Source organism: Balaenoptera borealis, assembly GCF_965194805.1.
Source record: "Balaenoptera borealis genome assembly, chromosome: 19".
NCBI classification, from domain to species: domain Eukaryota; kingdom Metazoa; phylum Chordata; class Mammalia; order Artiodactyla; family Balaenopteridae; genus Balaenoptera; species Balaenoptera borealis.
The window spans coordinates 16,889,268-16,909,134 of NC_138878.1; the positions used below are offsets into that span (position 1 = coordinate 16,889,268).

At 41.2% G+C, this 19,867-nt stretch overlaps 2 protein-coding genes, 1 long non-coding RNA gene and 1 pseudogene across 9 annotated transcripts in view; 1 reads left to right on the forward strand and 3 right to left on the reverse strand.

The window, feature by feature from the left end:
* The window catches only part of HAS3 (hyaluronan synthase 3), a 229,423-nt gene that overhangs the window by 126,234 nt on the left and 83,322 nt on the right, over positions 1-19,867 (reverse strand). The gene's annotated exons all lie outside the window — the stretch shown is intronic.
* Positions 1-19,867, reverse strand: part of TANGO6 (transport and golgi organization 6 homolog) — a 178,982-nt gene that overhangs the window by 100,782 nt on the left and 58,333 nt on the right. For 2 of the 4 annotated variants that reach the window (XM_082369795.1, XM_082369796.1), the window contains exons 12-14: positions 16,643-16,777; positions 6,551-7,066; positions 4,122-4,179 (exon numbers count right to left, since the gene is read on the reverse strand). In XM_082369795.1, coding sequence (XP_082225921.1) covers positions 4,122-4,179; positions 6,551-7,066; positions 16,643-16,777 — 709 coding nt within the window. The remainder of the gene's footprint in view (positions 1-4,121; positions 4,180-6,550; positions 7,067-16,642; positions 16,778-19,867) is intronic. The other 2 variants (XM_082369797.1, XM_082369798.1) reach the window with 1 other exon arrangement.
* Positions 1-19,867, forward strand: part of LOC309617566 — a 147,484-nt gene that overhangs the window by 100,029 nt on the left and 27,588 nt on the right. The window lies entirely within an intron of this gene.
* On the reverse strand, positions 7,074-16,632 carry LOC309617543 (non-histone chromosomal protein HMG-14 pseudogene; annotated as a pseudogene). Its single transcript has one exon. The product of its transcript is annotated as a non-histone chromosomal protein HMG-14 pseudogene (transcript).

A 19,867-nucleotide genomic window follows, 5' to 3' on the forward strand; every position in this document is an offset into this window, starting at 1 on the left:
GAGATCCAAAATAACAAATAAAGCAAGCAAAGGATACCTTGTAGCTTTTACATGGAAACATTCAGTCAGCCTAGAAGAGTAAGACTTTATACACACACTTACTCATACTCCCCAAAACTAATGCTACTCAAACCACAGCCAAGCCCCCTTGTACTACAGGACATTTACACATGGGCTGGTCTTGTCTGACTGTCTGACTGGACATCTAGAATGGCTTGGCTCTGGAGTTTTATGCCTGGGCAAATGAAATTGGCAATGCAGGTGGGAAAATTCAGCTCTTTCCTTTCTTAATGGGAAATTCACCTAAGGCCTTGGCCTTTAAGTGCATGTTACAAACACCAAAAACATCAATTAATTCAAACTCGGCTGCCATGGGGAGCAGAGAACAGAAATTAGACCTCTACCTCCCATGTTCTTCATCCCCAAATTAGCTACTAACTGATTAGCACACCAATTAAAAGTGGTAAAAACAAACACAAAACCAACAGTTGTGATTTTTATAGCAGACCCTAGAGGCTAATGAGCTCAGTGGGTTAATCAGCTAAAAGACTTATTCCAAACAGCAACGTTGCTGTATGAGAATGACACACCACCGCTTCCTGAAAATCTTGTGCAAAAAAAAAATTAAAAAATCAATGAGAAACATCTCCTTGACAGTATTACAGTCTCCTGGAAAAAAGTACAGGATGACTTGTTTTCTGACTTATTATCAGCACTTTAGGTTCTTGCCTCATTGATTTATTTGATTTCCATAAGTGCCACTCATTGTCATGTGGCTTCCTGAGCCCCATCGAGCCCTTAGGCTTATCTCAATTCTTGGTCTCTGTGACCTCTCAGCTGCCAGTAATCACTTTCTCTCTCGACATGCTCCACTCTTCTGCTCTGGCCTGGCTGTCCTTTTATCTCTGTGACTGGTTATTTTGTCTCCTTTGAAGAATGTCTTCGTGTTTTTTAACTAAGTCATGAAACTCACTGTGAAAGTGTTTTGTACTATATAGTAGGTACACGATAAATGTTTGTTGAGTAAAGAATGAATTCCAAGGCTCAGGCCTTCATTGCTGTACACCTTCCCCTCTGAACTCTCTCTTAAGTTTCAACTTCCAGGTCTGCATAGAGGATACCCAAACTACACCAAGAAATAAGTAGCCAGTAAGGAGCTGCATGTGCCTTTGTGCTCACAGAGAACCTTGGCTGAAGGACTGCATTACTGGCTTCAATTCTTCACCCCTCCCTGCATCCACGTCCTTTGCTCCGTGACTTGGCAGTTTGTCCCACTAAAGGGACAGAGCATATTTCTCCATCCCTTGACTTTTGGGTTGGGCCACATGACTTGCTTTAGCCATCAGAATGAGGCAGAAGCGATAGGTTGTCAGTTCCAAGCTTAGGCCCGAAGAGGCCTCTCGAGTTTATTCTTGCTCTCATACACTTCCGCCATCACCACACGAATGCACCCTGGGAGGCCCTGGACCAGGGACGATCAGGAACAGGTGCAGCAGAGCTACTGCAGCCCACCAACCTGCAGGGAGCGGCAGGGCTGCCCAGCCCAGACCAGGTCAGCTGAACCCCATTTGTCTACAGATTCATGAGTGATAATATATGATAATAAATAAATAAGACTGGGTGTTGCAGTAATCTATCATGTAGCAGGAACTACCTGACAGAATCGACCTACTCAAGCTTTAGCTCTGAGAAGTTACACATATCACCACATTATTACCTAGCAATCTAACAATAGAAATAGTAGTGATATGATGATGATGATAACATTAAAACCATAATAGCTAACATATCGAACACTTAATATGTACTAAGCACTTTCAAGATATTAACTCATGTAATGTTAGCCCCCTTTATAAACTTTTAATGATAGAATAGTTTTAGATTTATGGATTTATTGAGAAGATGCACAGAGGGTTCCCATATACTGCATACCCAGTTGCCCCTATTATTAAGTTTTACATTAGCATGGTACATTATCACAATTAATGAACTAATACTGACATTTCATTATCAACTAAAGTCCATAATTTACTCAGATTCTCTTAGTTTTTCCCTAGTGTCCTTTTTCTGTTCCAGGATCCTATCTACCATATTATATTTAATCTCCTTAATCTCTGACAGTTTTATCCCTCTCCTCCTCATTAGATTTTTTTTTAACATCTTTATTGGAGTATAATTACTTTACATTATTGTGTTAGTTTCTGCTTTATAACAAAGTGAATCAGCTATACATATACATATATCCCCATAACCCGTCCGTCTTGTGTCTCCTTCCCACCCTCCCTATCCCACCCCTCTAGGTGGTAACAAAGCATGAGCTGATCTCCCTGTGCTATGCAGCAGCTTCCCACTAGCTATCTGTTTTACATTTGGTAGTGTATATATGTCAATGCCACGCTCTCACTTTGTCCCAGCTTATCCTCATTAAATTTTATTTTATTATTTTTTTGGTGATAGCTTTATTGAGATACAATTCACATACCATAAAATTCACCAATTTAAAATATACAATTCAATGGTTCCTAGCATACTGACAGAGCTGTACAAACATCACCACAATCAATTTTAGAATGTTTTCATCGCCCCACAAGGAAACCCCGTACCCTTTAGCTATCACCTCCCAAACCTTTCCCCTTTCTCCCTAGCCCTAGACAACTACTCATCTACTTTCTGTCTCCATAAATTTACCTATTCTGGACATTTCATATAAAGAAACCATACAATATGTGGTTTTTTTTGTGACTGGCTTCTTTCACCTATAATGTTTTCAAGGTTAATCCATGCTGTAACATGTCTCAGTACTTCATTATTACTTTTGGCTGAATAATATTCCATTGTATGTATATACCACATTTTGTCTATCCATTCATCAAATGGTGGACATTTGGATTGTTTCCACCTTTTGGCTATTATGAACATTCATGTACAAGTTTCTGTGTGGAATGTGTTTTCATTTCTCATGGGTGAATACTTAGAATTGCTGGGTCAAGTGACAACTCTACATTTATCTTTTCAAGGAACTGCCAGATCGTTTTCTAAAGCAGCTGTACCATTTTACATTCCTATTTAGCTCCCTTTTTACAGGTAAGAACTTGAAGCCCAGAGAGATTAAGTAATTTGCCAAAGTTCACACAGCTGAGAAGCAGGGGAAGGGGCGGCGCATCCCGGTGATCCACCTCCCGCCCCTGAGGCCTATACGACACTGATGGAGCCAAGAGAGACTGTGACTTAATTCTGCCTTCTCACCGTGTCTGCTTCTTACCCTTTTGGGAAGGGTGCCTGCTTCTTACCCCTTTCCATGAGGCCTCTCTCTGAGAGGAGAAATCCTCTGAGGACTTGAAATCCACAAATTAATGGAGATGAGAACAACAAAGAATCACAAAAGAGAAATAAAATTATTGCAAAAAATGTTTTGATGACGAAATATTATATATTCTGAGATTCTTTTAGCTTAAAGACAGAGCAGGGCTTCCCTGGTGGCGCAGTGGTTAGGAGTCCGCCTGCCAATGCAGGGGACACGGGTTCAAGCCCTGGTCTGGGAAGATCCCACGTGTCGCGGAGCAGCTGAGCCCGTGTGCCACAACTACTGAGCCCTCACGCCTAGAGCCCGTGCTCCCAACAGGAGAGGCCACCACAATGAGAGGCCCGTGCACTGCAATGAAGAGTGGCCCCTGCTCACTTCAACTAGAGAGGGCCCGTGTGCAGCAATGAAGACTCAACACAGCCAAAAATAAATAAATAAATAAATAAATAAAAAGACAGAACAAAGGTGCACAGTGACAGTAGTCAGGTTCCTAAAAGGCCAACATAATGAGAGCTCATGTGTGAGCCATTCTTTACCTCCCTGAATTAGAGGAAATGGGATTTAATCTATAGAATGATAAGTAAACATAAATAAAGGCTTCCTTATCATTATGAGATACCGAAACTCTCTAGGACCCCTTTAGGAACTCTCTAGGAATATTATCATCATGACTGAAATCAAGTCCTAGCTAGGAGACAGGAAGAGGGACAAAATGTCCAACAGTCTGTGGCTCTAGGAATTTAGAGATTTTGTGCAAACATACATGATATAATCTTTGGTCCACAAACTCAAAGTCCTTTAACCAGGACTAACTTACCCTGAATAGCAGACAGATATATAAAGGTGTCTTCATGCTCCAAGTTCTCCAAGAATATCTGGAACCACAGAACACAGTAGTGATATGATTCACAAACAGCAAGCAAGATTTAAGAGACCTTTAGAGCAGCCTCAAAAAGATAAATGCTTTTCTTCCTCTTTGTTATAGCAAGATATCGGTCTGACTTTAGAATCTTGTGGGGAAAACAGTATATACGTTCGAAGTCCCATTGTTACAACAGCTAAAAGAGGGTAGCGATTATAGGGGAGATACTTCTTGAAGTTGTTGATTATACACCAAGAATAGGCATGGAAGCCAAAATCTGGAAGAACAATCCTCAACATTTTTTCCACTACAGCCCAAAGTAGATAGCCCATTCTTAGATATGACATGACAGACTACAGGCCCTGACACACAGAGGCCAGGTTTGGGGTTATGTAAAATTAATGGAACACCTGCTATAATTTGATCCTTTTCTCTTGCACTCAGAAAGCGTATGGAAATGCAAGTGCCAAGACGGAGATGTTATTATTGGGATAACCTTGAATCTGTTCTATTTTAAAAAATCTTTTGCAAATTTCAGCACTTCAACTGACATCAGTAACAAATTACTCTCAACACATCTCATAATTTAGGAACCCACCAGGGCACATCAACCGCAGTGGGTACTGCTTATCTAGAAGATATGACAGTTGACATGTTAGGCTTAGGCCCTAACACAAGGGCCAGAGGAAGACAGTGGCCATATGCCCATGTCCCTCCTGTTTGGTATCTAGAAGACGGGGGGTGTCTTTCCATATAAGGTGATGTGTCCTTTACAGGAACAGCAATTCTTGATATCAACTTGATACTGCTGGTCTCCACATCTGTGGCATGTTAGGGAGAGCCCAAGATTAGTTAAGTTGGGAAAATGGCCAGGTTGGAAGGGGTGGAAATCATGTATGGAGTAAGAGAAGCTTAATCCAGGGTAGTAGCCATGGGAATGAAGAGGAACAGATAGATTTGAAAGACTTCTTGAAAAAAGAATTGACAGGACTTGATGACCAATTATGTATAGCAGATGAAAGTTAAGTTACCTAAAGAAAACTCCAAAGGTGTTCATAGCATTAACCATCTAAATAGGTGTGTGAAGGCATATTTTTAATGATTACTCAAAGGAGATATGTAATTTGAGGTTTTCAGCAACATTTCAATGACAGCAAATCCTTGGCACATTTCTGTGCCTCAGTTTTCTCATCTATAAAATGAGGATAATGTTAATATTTTGGTCATTGCCAGGATTAGAGATAATGTCTGAAAGGCATAGGGCCTGGCTCAATAAACAGAAGTTATCATTACACTACTGGTTCTAATACTTTAGTGACTAAAAATAAATGTTTTCAATCAGAATTATAATTCTTAGTCTAATGGCTAGAGTATATGGAAAAGATAATAGTAATATAATAATAATAATACTAAACCTTTATTGGGTGCTCATTATGTGCCTGCCACTATAATTCGTGCTTTACATGGATTATTTTATTTACGTATTTATTTGTTTAGGCTGTGCGGTGCGGCTTGCAGGATCTTAGTTCCTTGATCAGAGACTGAACTCGGGGCCCTGGCAGTGAAAGCGCCAAGTCCTAACCACTGGATGCCAGGGAATCCCCAAATTATTTTATTTTAAATCTTGCAACATAAAGTGCGTCCAGTTACAACTATCCTCACTTTACAGATGTAAAAATTGAGGCTCAGAAAGTTTAAGTGACTTTGTCCAAGAAAATGATCTGCAATTTGATCAGTCGTCTCTAGACCCTTGGCTCTTAATCTCTAACCCATACTGAAGTCAGGACAATTTCCACAAAAGGGAAAAGATCCCCAACTAAGCATATACAGTCTCCCACATAAATCTACGATATCAAGAACAGCCTTTTCACTGTGATGGAGGCAAAGTGGGGAGGGGACCCAGTTCTGTCCAAAGCCCCTCTGAAAGGGGCCCAGAAAAAACAGGTGGCTTATCTTGGCTGGTCACAGTGTTGAAAGTGGCCTTATCTACCAGAAAAGGAATTTGCTCTGGGAATTTGCTCAGGGTCTTCTTTCATTGGCTCAAACGTTACTAGTTTGTGAAGCCATGTCAAGATCTACTTCCTCCAGATTTCAACTCTCTCCTTCTCCTGACTGTCCACAGGGTTTCTTGGCTGTAAAAGTTCTGACACCCTGCTCGTGTTCAACTGAGTCTCATGTGTATCTAAGTCTTTCCTGTGTCTGAGTCTTGCCTCCATAGAACAATCACAATTTCTCCAAGGGTGGCCTAGGACAGTGCTTGATACAAGTCAAGGCTCCTGGAAAGTGGTCTCACCGTGTGTGTGTGTGTGTGTGTGTGTGTGTGTGTGTGTGTGTGTGCGTGCGCGCGCGCGCGCGCGTATGCGTGTGTGTGGTGTTCTACTCACCTTGAGAAGCTTCTCCTGCATCTCAAGGGCTTTTGGTTCTCTCTGCTCTATCCAGCGAGAAAGAGTTCTCAGGGCAGCAGCCCGTGTTGGAATTTGAGGATCATAAGCTGATAAAAGAGCTTCCTGGAGCTGTTCTGTGGTTATGCTTCCTGATTTCTGGTTTGTAGTGATGCTGGGCTCACGGACTTCCTGAGGAACGAGTGGAGCATTAGGTGTCAGGCTTGTTTGGTTGGATGTGCAATGGCTTCGCTGTTGTTCAAGGTGGTTATAAGACACATTGCTGTATCTTTCATAACTGGCTTGTTGCTGCTCTTCCCTTTTCCCTTCTGGATCCTTTTTGTTCAGGGTACTCTGGGCAGCCACACTGACAGCCTCAGTAGAAAAGGCTCCGTGGGTAGAGATGGTGATGCGGAGATCAACGGCGAGTTCCTGGATGACAGGGTCAGGGTATGTGTTGGAGACCTTCTCCAACAGAGGCAGCAATTGCTTCAGAATGGCAAATTCACTTGACTTCAACTACAAAATGAAATGAAAAATGCCAAATCCAAATTAACATAGCGGATGTTAAAATGACCTGAGCACAAGGCAACAGATCCTGAGAAAAAGGGGTAGGAACGAAACCTTGTTCCTGGTGTAATCAGCATATAGCCTGAGTCTGGTACTCTAATACTATGGTTGAATAATTACAGCTAACATTTATTGAATACTTACCTTGTGCAGGTACTTTTCTAAGTTAAAAAACATATATCAGTAATGCAAATTATTACTCTTTTCTTCCCTCCCCACTCCCCCACATATTATTAGTCTTAATTTTTACAATCTGATGGGCAAAACATGGCTGATTATTTTAATTTGCATTAACCAGACTAACAGTGCTGTTAAGCATTCTTCCATGTTTATTAACTGTCTGCATTTCTTCTTCTGTGAATAGCCTCTTTTCATCCTTTGTACCCACTTACATCTTAGACTGTTTGTCTCTTACAGCTATTCTTACCATAACATATTTTAATACCCAGTCGTATGGTGAAATTCTTTTATATTTTGATTTTTATTGTATTACTGTATTTTTTAATTTCATGTCCCTTTTGCCATAAAAAGATGAGTCCATATTAGCAAAGTACTTAGTGCCTGATACACAGTAAGTGCTATGTGTATGTTTTAAAAATAAATACAATAAACAAAAAATACACATACATATTCATGGCCCTATGATCTAGTTACTATTATTATTTATATTTTAAATGGGGGGAGGAACTTCCGTGGTGGCGCAGTGGTTAAGAATCTGCCTGCCAATGCAGGGGACATGGGTTCAATTCCTGGTCCAGGAAGATCCCACATGCCGCGGAGCAACTAAGCCCATGCTCCACAACTACTAAGCCTCCGCTCTAGAGCCCGCGAGCCACAACTGCTGAGCTCACATGCCACAACTACTGAAGCCCACGTGCCTAGAGCCCGTGCTCTGCAACGAGAAGCTACTGCCATGAGAAGCCCGTGCACTGCAACGAAGAGTAGACCCTGCTCTCTGCAACTAGAGAAAGCCCACGCGCAGCAACAAAGACCCAACGCAGGAGAGAGAGAGGGAGAAAGGGATGGGTAAACAGGGGAGAAACTGAGGCACAGAACAGTTAGGTAACATGTCTAAGGTCACACAACTAGAAGATGGTAAGATGTGAACTCAACAAGTCTGGCTCCTGCAGGGGGGATGCATTCAATTCCTGGTCCGGGAACGAAGATCCACATGCTACACAGTGCAGCCAAAAAATAAAAAATAAATTTAAAAAGCATAAAAATATATATACTTGGGAATTCCCTGGCAGTCCATAGGACTCTGAACTTCCATTGCCATGGGCCCAGGTTCAATCCCTGCCCGGGGAACTAAGATCTTGCAAGCCGCATAGTGCAGCCAAAAAAAAAATAGCAAACAAGTCTGGCTCTAGAGTCCACACTCTTACCTAAACCTTACAACAGTCTCACTTGAATGAATAAAGCTCTTCTTATAAAGTGGCTGGTTAGCATACAAGGGCATCGTAGGTCTGGAAGGGACTGGGATGGTAACTGGCAGAAGGGAATTTCTCCTAGAAAACGGGAGTGAAAACTACGTAAGATCTTATTCTCTCCAGAAGCTTTGTTCTAATCATGCCTTACTAGGAAAGGTGCACGAGAGGTCAGTGAAGAAACAAGAATCAGTGGTGATCCTTTTCTGTTTGAGAATACTGGAAAAACTGTCATATTAAGCTTCATGAAGCCCTGATCATTTGAAAACCTTGCATGTCTTAAATCCTTTTTAGAACAAGGCAGGGTATTTATTACTTACTCATTCATGCACTTCATTATCCAACCAACCAATCAATTAACCAACTGTTTTCATAGGACCTATATAATATTCTCATGTTATACTTCCACAGAATTGTTACTGTTCATTCTCTCTATCACTTTCCTCCCAAGTAAATGAAAACTTGAGGTATATGTCAGGTTTGTACCTGTAGAATTTCACCATAAAAATATGTCACCTAAGAAAAGGGTCAATTTTATCAAGAATCTATGTGGAACTGGAAAAGACATTTTAGAATAATTATGCAAGTGTTATCATTACGCTAGACTTCGTTCAATGCCTCTGTAGTATCATGGACCTTTGTTTTTTCTTTAAGCATCTGAAATGGGAATATCTACTTATATCTACAGTGTATGTAAAAAATATGCACTTTCTTAATGTACATATGTATATAAAAGTATATGTATAAAAGTATCTTCTTTTTCATTTCCTATTTTTTTCTTTCATAATTGAGATTTTATTGGTTGTTTTGAGGATCAGTACACAGACATTTCAATTTGTACACAGTTCTCAACATACATACCAAAAATCTAAACAATCATGTAGTTGTGATTCTTTTCTGAACAGTTATTCCAGTGACTTTCCAGCTTAAAATTTGGATGCAAATTTTCCTTCACAGGATATCAAGTACCAATATCTTCAAATATTGATATGCTGTTACATCATAAGTCCCACTAATTCACAATTTAATATCATATACACTACATACTCAAATTGTCAATCATTCACAGCACATTAACAGTTACTAGAAGAACTGGACTACCACGACCAAAGATGTTAACAGAGTGCACAAAATTCTGCCGAGGAGAGCCAAGATCAAGGGGTGAATGGTTTGCTTTAGGAAACAATTCTACCAAAAACAACATGGGAAGAGAAGTAATTTAAAGTGTTTAAGACATTAAATGCAAAACTGACTCTAAACTGCCATTTAGTATGCTTTGTATTATAGGATAGAAAAGCTACCCTCCATCTGTGGAATGTTAAGCTGACACCCAAGACAATCAAAGCCTCCCATATTCAATATCCCACTATTTTCTGGTTGTACCAAAAAATAAACAACCAGCAAATGATCTCACCTCTGAAAGAAAAGCATTTACACTTAAAAAATGGGATGAGGTGGGATTCCCTCCTTTTTATAAATGTTTCTAGAGCTACTAAAAAACTTGCATTTACAAAATAGTTGATAAAAATATTCCTCTGGATTGTACAAGAAGGGAGACAGGGACCACTGACAGGACCAGGTGTCTGATCTTAATCAGACGGCCTCTTTCTCTCCTGCTTCATCAGAAGCTGGGCTCTCCTCGTTTTTAGTTTCTTCATTTTCTGCACGTAAGTCTTCTTTAGTCTCTTGGTCAGCCACTTCAGCCTGTTTTCCCTTTGCTCCCCTTTTCCCTTTTGTTTGCACTTTTTTGTCTGAAGATTTATCCTTTCCTGCCGCCTTTTTTGGCTTCATTTCCACTTTTGCAGGAGTCGGTTTAGCTGACAACCTCGCCAATCTCCTCTTGGGCTCCTCCTTCGCCGCCCCCTCGGCAGAGCTGACCTTCCTCTTGGGCATCGTGACGGCGGGGCGGGCGCGTGCCGGGTACATGCCGGGTGCCTGCGGGCTGCGGCGCGCCTGAGAGCCTTCGCGAAGCTGGGCTGCCTGGCCGCTGCCGCTCCTCCCGCCGCCCCTTCTTTTTCATTTCTGTTACAACAATTTCTTCTTAAAAAGATACAAATAGACCAATGGCACAGAATAGACAGCCCAGAGATAGACCTACACAAATATAGTCAACTAATTTTTTTTTTGGAAGGATCTCAAAGATTATTTAGTCTGACCTCAGGACTTCCCTGGTGGTGCAGTGGTTAAGACTCTGCGCTCCCAACGCAGGGGGCCCAGGTTCCATCCCTGGTCCGGGAACTAGATCCCACATGCATGCTGCAACTAAGAGTTGCATGCCACAACTAAGGAGCCCACCTGCCACAACTAAGGAGCCTGTGAGCCACAACTAAGGAGCCCAACTCCTGCAACTAAGGAGCCTGCCTGCTGCAACTAAGATCCAGTGCAACCAAATAAATAAATAAATAAATAAATAAAACCTAAAAAAAAAAAAAAAAAAGGTTATTTAGTCTGACCTCACCATTTACAGGCAACCCAGAAAGGGAAACTGTTTAGCTCCAGAAACTGAGAAATGGCAGAGCTGGGCATGACCTCCTGACTCTCATTCCACTGCTCTTTCTCCGACATAGGTAATTTTCCTGATCTCAGACAAGGATGACATTTCTTAGCTAGAGTCTGTTGATGGTTGTTAGAGCAACCGGTGGACAAAGTTAATTATCCAAGGAAATATTCTTTATAGCAGGCTTTATTCTCCTCTCAGCAAATATTGTGCCCAAATGAGTGCTTTCAAGTTGATGGCCCTTGGCACCCTCTTGCCTTCTAATAATTGCCTTATAAATTAATTCCTTATAAATTGCCTTTTGATGCACTGAGTGCCTGGGTAGACGCCGAGCACTGTGCAGAACTTTGCAACAATGAGACGCAATGCCTAAAACTGCAAAGAAGGATGCTTTGGACTGGTCCCCAGGGGACCTGGATTCCAACTCCCTGATCCTGCCACTAACTCCCTGTGGCACCTTGACAGGGTATTTCCATCCTCTGAACCTCAGTTTTCAAATCTGCAAAATAAGGCTGAACTCCTTCCCAATTTCGGTTCTGTGAGATGAACTGGGATTCTGGAATGCCCACCTGACAAGAACAGGAAGTTGCACCCAGATTTATTTTCTTAACTCAGATGTCACTCATAACTCAGACAGTCAACTGATCTTTGACAAAGGAGCAAAGGCAATACAATGGAGAAAAGACCAACTTTTCAGCAAATGGTGCTGGAACAACTGGACATTCACATGCAAAAAAAATGAATCTAGACACAGACCTTACACTATCACAAAAATTGACTCAAAATGGATCATAGACCTAAATGTAAAATGCAAGACTATAAAATTCCTACAAGATAACATAAGACAGAAAATTTAGATGACCTCAGGTATGGTGATGGCTTTTTTAGGTGAAATACCAAAAAAGTCCATGAAAGAAATAATTGATAAGCTGGACTTCATTAAAATTAAAAACTTCTGCTCTGCAAAAGACAATGTCAAGAGAAAGAGATGACAAGCCACAGACTAGGAGAAAGTATCTGCAAAAGACACGTTTGATTACGGACAATTATCTAAAATATACAAAGAATTCTTGGGACTTCCCTGGTAGCACAGCGGTTAAGAATCCACCTGCCAATGCTGGGGACACAGGTTCGATCCCCAGTCTGGGAAGATCCCACATGCCGCAGAGCAACTGAGCCCGTGCGCCACAACTACTGAGCCTGAGCTCTAGAGCCCGCGAGCCACAACTATTGAGCCCACGTGACACAACTACTGAAGCCTGCACGCCTGGAGCCCATGCTCTGCAACAAGAGAAGCCCCTGCAATGAGAAGCCCACACACTGCAACAAACAGTAGCCCCCGCTCGCCGCATCTAGAAAAGATCAGTGGTTCCCAGAGGTTAGGGGGAGGGAGGGATGAATAGGCAGAGGATTTTGAGGTTAGTGCAACTATTAGGTACAGCACTATAATGGTTGATACCTGTCATTATACATTTGTCAAAACCCATAGTGCACAGCACCAAGAGTGAGCCCTAATGTAAACCACAGACTGTGGGTGATGATGATGTGTCAATGTAGGTTCATTGATTCTACAAATGTACCACTCTGGGGCTGGATGTTGACAGCGGGAGAGGCTGTGCGTGTGTGGGGGCAGGGAGTGTATAAGAAATCTCTGTACCTCTTGCTTCATTTTGCAGTGCACCTAAAACTGCTCTAAAATATAAAGTCTATTTTTAAAAAAACCCAACCATCTTGTCTCCCTGTTTTCAAACTTCTTAGTCATTGTGGGATTCACCTTATTCAACTAGGTAACTTCTCTAATCACCATGGGCAGGTAGGTGGATTCTAATAGTTTCTAAGGCAATGAAAGTTATGTATTCCTTCAGCTTCATAAGCCTACAGATTTCCCACTGTAAGAATAATCAGGGAAATCTAAGACTACAGGTGCCAACTATTTGCTTATAAATGTTCAAAAAAAATTTCTGAGGTATAAAGTAATATTCACTTAACTGGCAGATGACAAAACTGAAGCACTAAGTATTAATTATTTTTCAACGGTCACCAAGGACCACTATCAAAATTGAGAAGTGACCATAAAGCCCTCATTGCTCCTCCTGTCACTGCTTGTCAGCACAGATCTCACATCCAGACCTCAGAATTCTGTGTAAAAGCCCCGAGGCCTGAAGGAGCAACCCACAAGTGAGTGACAGATTCCTTTATCTGGCTGCCTCGCTCCCAGAGTTTCTGGAATGCTTCAGGAACAGAATGAGCAGTGTTATGTCAGCTCACATCCGTGATTTCTTTCAGGGTGTCAGGAGTGGAACAGTTAGATGGTGAGTTGTTATAAATTTCTGCAAGTTCTCAAATTTAAAAACTGGGAGTTGGGGCTTCCCTGGTGGCGCAGTGGTTGAGAATCCGCCTGCCGATGCAGGGGACACAGGTTTGAGCCCTGGTCTGGGAAGATCCCACATGCTGCGGAGCAACTAAGCCCACGAGCCACAACTACTGAGCCCGCGTGCCACAGCTACTAAAGCCCGAGCACCTACAGCCCACGCTCTGCGACAAGAGGAGCCACCACAATGAGAAGCCCGCGCACTGCAACAAAGAGTAGCCCGCCCTCGCCGCAACTAGAGAAAGCCTGTGCGCAGCAACAAAGACCCAACGCAGCCAAAAATAAATAAATTAAAAAAAACAAAAACAAAAACAAAAAAAACTGGGAGTTGGACCAGCTGGGTGGTGGGAGAGAGTGTGTCTTCGCAGGGAAGCAGAGGAGAACTCGGGTGACAGCCAGAGGAGGGCATGTGTACACTGAAAAAGCCCCACATGAGACTTTACAAAGCTTCCCTGCGGGGGCATACACACCCTCATTCTGCCATACCCTGCTGCAGTGAGAATCACTATTTTGGAAGAATCCAAGAGTCTCTTCCAGCAATAAAATGCTGACCTAAAAATTCCTAATTCTGAAAAACATTTACATTTATTTTGTGTTCTCCCTTCTGTATATCACCTATGTTTCTTCAGATATTTAGCTGAGCAGCTTATATGTCTGGGTCCTTATATACAATGTCACTGAGTTTATTTTACAAGTGGTACTTTTACTTTCGTTTGAAGTCAGCACGTAGTATGCTCTGTTTTATAATGAGCCATATATAAAGATACAAGATATAGAAATATAAATCTTTTTTTAAAATTAAGAATTCATCAGATTAATCACAACCACTAGAAGGTAAACTCCATGAGGGAAAAGAGACACTTGATAAATAGTTCTTGAATGAGTTCATTCTATGATACTCTCAGAAAAAGTGGCATGAGATCTCAAGATTTGTGTTCAAAGTCCCAGCCCCACCAAGATCAGGTCTGTTCCACGCAGCAGTGCTTCAGAGGACACTATGGGCCCTGGAACATCATGCAGAAACTGCTTCCTGAAGGGACAGGCAAGTTACCAACATCATACTTTTACTGGTGACCGATCCTGACATTTAGAAAATAAGTTTGGAAATATGGTTGTCTAATTAGCAGTCTTAAACCTACACTTTCTCCAAATCAACTCCTCTTCCTAGACACTAGTTCTAATAATCATCTTAATTACCTAAATTAGAAAGGAAAGAAAGAAGCGTTCAAATTCTGTTAGATCCTGTTTCATTAGTTAAAACAATGAATCCTAATCAGGGATAGGTATTGAATACAATGTAATCTTCTAGACTCTGAAGCAACAACCTAGCCAATGATCATCTGAAAACATAATTCAGAATTGTGACTTTTTTTTTAATACCAAGACAGAAAACCTAGCATTACTATAGAAGCCACTTATAAATCCTTGAGTCAAATGGGGAAAAAAAATTAATAGATCTAGGGTAAAAGTATAGGAGTGACGTGTTTATGTTCACTTTAAGTGCAAAGTCAGAGGAATCAAGATATAATCAGTGAGTCAGGATGGCTCATGGAAGGGCAGGGACAGGTAAAGGATGTACATTTGCATCAGTCAGGTGAGTCTCTGTTAGAATATGACTAATTTACATAGCCAGCCCCCCAACAATGGGCTTCTCGAATAGGAAATGGAGATTTCTGTGTTCTATTTTCCATTTGGGATACGGTTTGAATTTCTAAGTGTTAAGTAAGAAAAAAGAAAAGCAGAAAAAAAAAAAAAAGCACACTCTCAACTATGGAAATAAAGACTATTCAAATCAATATTCTACCAGAAAAACACAAATCAATCAGGTCAACTAAATCCAATAACAGTACAACTTAAGAAAAACTATTCCATTGGGGAACTTCTCCTTGACAGTTCTAACAGCAGGACTATAATATGACCCTAGCAACTGAACCAACAATGTTTTTTTCAAACTACATGGGAAATATAAAATTAGGAGTGCTAAGTAAATCTACCAAGAAATGGGTTTCACAACAGGCCCCAATAAAATTTCTTTTCTTCTTAAGGACAGGCTAGAGAGAGTCAAATTCTAATACACCAAGCATCAGTATCAGATTTTAATCCTCAAACTCAAAAATCCATTCCAAGAGGGTTTCCCTACTCATTGCTAAGAGTTATGTCCAGTTTGACTTCAGGTCAGATTTCATAATACTTACACTAAACCTATTCTGCTTTCTTGCAGTCTTCTAACCTAATGTGGTATGTCACACACACATATGTGCCTACCTTTCCACCTTATTCTGACCCCTGGTCTCTACAACTCAGCTACTCAGGCCTTCTATCAGTGTCTTAAGTATACCAAGCTCTTTCCTGCTTCCCAGCCCTCATACATGATGTTTCTTTAAATGGGAGAGTTTCCTCCATCTGCACTGTACACACCCCCAAACTCCTATGCAACAAGTCTTAGCTTAGACTTATATGTGTGTCCTCAGTGGAAACCTTCCCAGCCTAGGTTAGATGTTATGTTCTCTTGGTACCCTCCACTTCTCGTTTGAGGTACTTCATTCAATTCTAAGTATATTTTTTGAAATAGTTATTTAATGTCCGACTCCCTCACTGGCTTTGAGTTTCATGACGGTAGGGACCATGTCTATTTGTCCACTGCTCTATTCCCAGCACCTTAGCTCAGTATGTGGCATATAACAAGTAGGCAATAAATATTTTTTGAGTGAATAAATTTAAAAATTGTAAATTATGTAAAAGATACATGCACTAGAAACAAAGCTTTAACATGCTACATGATATGAATTGAACAATGGATCCTGTGCTAAAATGGAACTATTCAAAACATGGAATCCTAAGCAACCAGCAGGTTACAAAGGTTCTCCCCTGACTACAGCAGTAGGGACAAGGGTTGAGCTTTGGAGAGCCACTACAGCGAGGGCCAGAGAATCTAGCGTTCACCACAGATGCAAAACACTGTGCCAGGTATTTCCAAATCCAGCTCGTGCCAGGTCAGAAAGGGCCCTGCCATTCTGATGGGGAAGTCTACCCAGGTAACAAGGTGGAAGTGTTACAGTTTTCTTGTCCTCCACTTTGGAGAGAATCCTTATTAACAACCTGACTTATTTATCCCGGTTCTCCTGTGTGCAATATCCATTCTGATTTCTCACAAGGGTATGAAAGGGAAGCAACAGATTTTTCTCTTCTCTTCTCCCTCCTTTCAAGTTTGGCTCACGTCTGCAACTCACCTGAATGGCTCCTCCCAGCATGACGGCCACCAGCCCCATGGACATGCTCAGTGTCTGTGATTCCACAGTGCTCTCTGCCTGGTGGGCCAAGCTTGCACATGCTCGCTGCAGGGTTGCTGCTACAAAGTCCACAACCTACCACAGAAATGGAATTTAGAATCAGCAAGGAGTAAGGAAAAAAAATCTCAAAATTCTCTTTACATCTTACGTCTACCTCCTCATCTTTTTCCTCATCAACATCACGACAGCAAGAAGCTTCAAGAACAACTGCTACCATGTAGCAGGTATGGTGCTCAGTGTTTTACATGCACAAGCTCACTTAGGTCTCATATCAACTTTAGGATGTACTCTTGTCCTCATTTTCAGATGAAGAATCTTAGGCTTAAAGAGGCGATCTGCTCAAGGCCATACAGTCAATAAATGAGAAAGCCCATTTATACTTTCTCAGATCTTTTAATATACCAATCCACCTTCCTTTACTTTTCATGAATTTTGTCAGGAAATTAAAATGAAAAATGATTTGTTACTTTCTGACCATCTTAGAGTGTCCTAGATCTGCTTCTCCTAATGAGCATTCCTCTTCAATGATTCCTTCCCCCCGTTTTGACAGTCTAGTTCTAGTAAGCAAAGAAAGGGGGAAGAGGCATTAATTGTATTTAGAATTCAGTGTCCTCAAACAATCTACACAAACGATCGAGTCATTTCTTAAAGTATCCAATAGTTTTGAAGGATTAAGATTATTCATATATAAGATTTTACATAGCATTTGGCTAACAACTAAGCCTTAAATGGAATTAATTTGGTCGGCACCATTTTAACTGGGCTTGGATTAATCATCTTAAGTAGAAACACATTTGAATAAAAGACAGCCTACACATACCCATACATGCACACGCACACACGTGCACACACTCACATGCACATTTAGGATTAATGGCTCAAAAGGGAAAAATCACTTTGAAAATGGGATGCAAGCTTGCATGTTTAACTCTCTGGGCAAATCACATGCTAGCTAGAATCTTTATTGCAGGCTCAAAGTCAGGAGAATGGCTTGTTAACACTTGTCTTTTGGAGCAAGGCAGGAAACTAGAAAGGTTATTAAAAGTTCCACTTACTATAATGAACCATGCTGGTTATGGTAATTTTCAACACCCTCTCTAGCCTAAGAATTTATTGATTACTAGAAGTTAAGGACATTGGCTTTTCCCAGAGAAACTGGCGGATCTACCATCTTGGGCCACCTATTTTGCCTCCAAAGAGTTTTCTAAAGCACTCCTTGATTATAGGAAGCTTCTATTTCACACAAATATACTGTTAAATTGCTGGAACAGAACATTATCTAGCCTTCCAACTTTTTCTAAATTCCTCTTCTCTATCTATTTAACATTGCTAAACAAGTAGTATGATCCTATTTTTGTTAAGAAAGAAACTTTCAGTTTGTATGTGAAATAAAAAACCTGGGAGCTGTTGACTGGTGTTGACAGCCAGCTGTAATTGTCATTTATGAAGTACGCTTTCCCCCAAACCTTGTAACAACGAAACCTCTAAACCATTTGGACAACAGCTCCTCCCCTACTATTCATTTCCTGTGATTTTATGGGGCTGCCAGCCACAAGGAAAGGTATGTGACTGATGCCTGTTCTAGAATTTATGTATACTGAGGAGACAATGGGAGACACTTTTACTTTTTACTTAAAATTTTTTATAAAGCTACATAATTCTAAAAGCCAAATATTCCTGAAAGTTTATAATGAAAAATGGCAGTGCCCTACCCCATTTCTCCCCACCTGATTCTGACTCTAGAGGCAACCAGTTTTAATTATTTAGCTATTTAATTTAGTGATAACATTAAGCAGTTACTATTTACCAGGTACTGCTCTGAACATATTACAGGTATTTACTCATTTAATTGTCACAATAATCCTATGGGGATGTGCAAACCTGCTGCCAACACTCTGGCAACTGAGTGCAAGGGAGCTGAGGCCTTACTGCTGAGTCTGCAGGCATCGGCTTAATCCTCCCGTTCTGCAGTGTGCTACTACCACCCAAGTTCAGAGTCTTTGGGTTCAACCTCTCTCAAGAATAAACCTCCAGTCTTCTGCTGCAGAGGGGAGGTAGTTGTACAAAGTTAAGGAAGGAGTCAAAGGGTTTACTGACTCTTGTGGAGCCTTTCAACCTGGTTTAAGCTCTAAATTCAGCTCCATCTTTAGAGCTTATCTGGTGCCCCGAGTCCTTCTAGGGTTCGGCAAGGAGAAGTGACTTGCTTCTTTTTTTTCATTTCAAAAAAATTTTAACAGCTCTATTGAGGCATAGTACTTTGCTTCCTGACTTCCTCCATGCAGGCACTTAGCTTTCCATTTTCTGAAGTTGCTGAATCAGCTACTATTTTCCAGTTTCCAAATATTGTTATTCTCTTCTCTAATGTGTCTCCTCTCCTGTTCTGTTGGTCCCTGTGGTTTCCAGAGGGAACAGATAAACACTTTTGCTCAATATACCATCTTTAATCAGAAGTCCCTACTTTTTTAAAATTTTTACTTCTGTGTTACTTAAATGTTTTTACAATGAGCACGTGTTTATGTTAAAAAATTTTATCATATGAAAAAGACCACAGCACGTAGAACCCCTTCTATTCTGCCAATTACAGTGATCCAGTTACAGAAGGGTGCAGACAGTGGCAGTTTCCTGAAAGACCAGGAAAAATCGTGCTCATTCCACTCCATATACACTGGCGCCTTGCTGATCCCTCCACACTCCAGGCATGCTCCCTCTCATCTGGAACACTCTTCCCCTAAGTATCTCAATAGCTCCCTCCTTCCCTGCTTCAGATCTTTGCTCAAAAGTCACTTTCTCGGTGAGGTTCTCCATGACCACCCTGTTTACCTTACCACACTCCCTTTATCATCCCCTTACCTTGCTTGATTTTTCTCTCTGGTACCTATCACCGTCTAACGCCCTCTGTGTTTCTGCCTACTTGTTTACCATCTCTCTCTCCCTCTATGTAAATGTAAGCTCCATGAGAGCACAGATATGTGTCTGTTTTGTTCACTGCCGTGTCTCTGATACCCAGAAGAGCATGTAGCACATAGTAGGCTCTCAATACACATTTGCGGAATGCAGGAACTCGGGAATTGGAACAGGGCTCTGCATCAGTACAGACTGTTCCACGCCTCATTCCTCTCTGCATCGTCTCATATACTAATATGCCATCTGCCAACACACTTTATT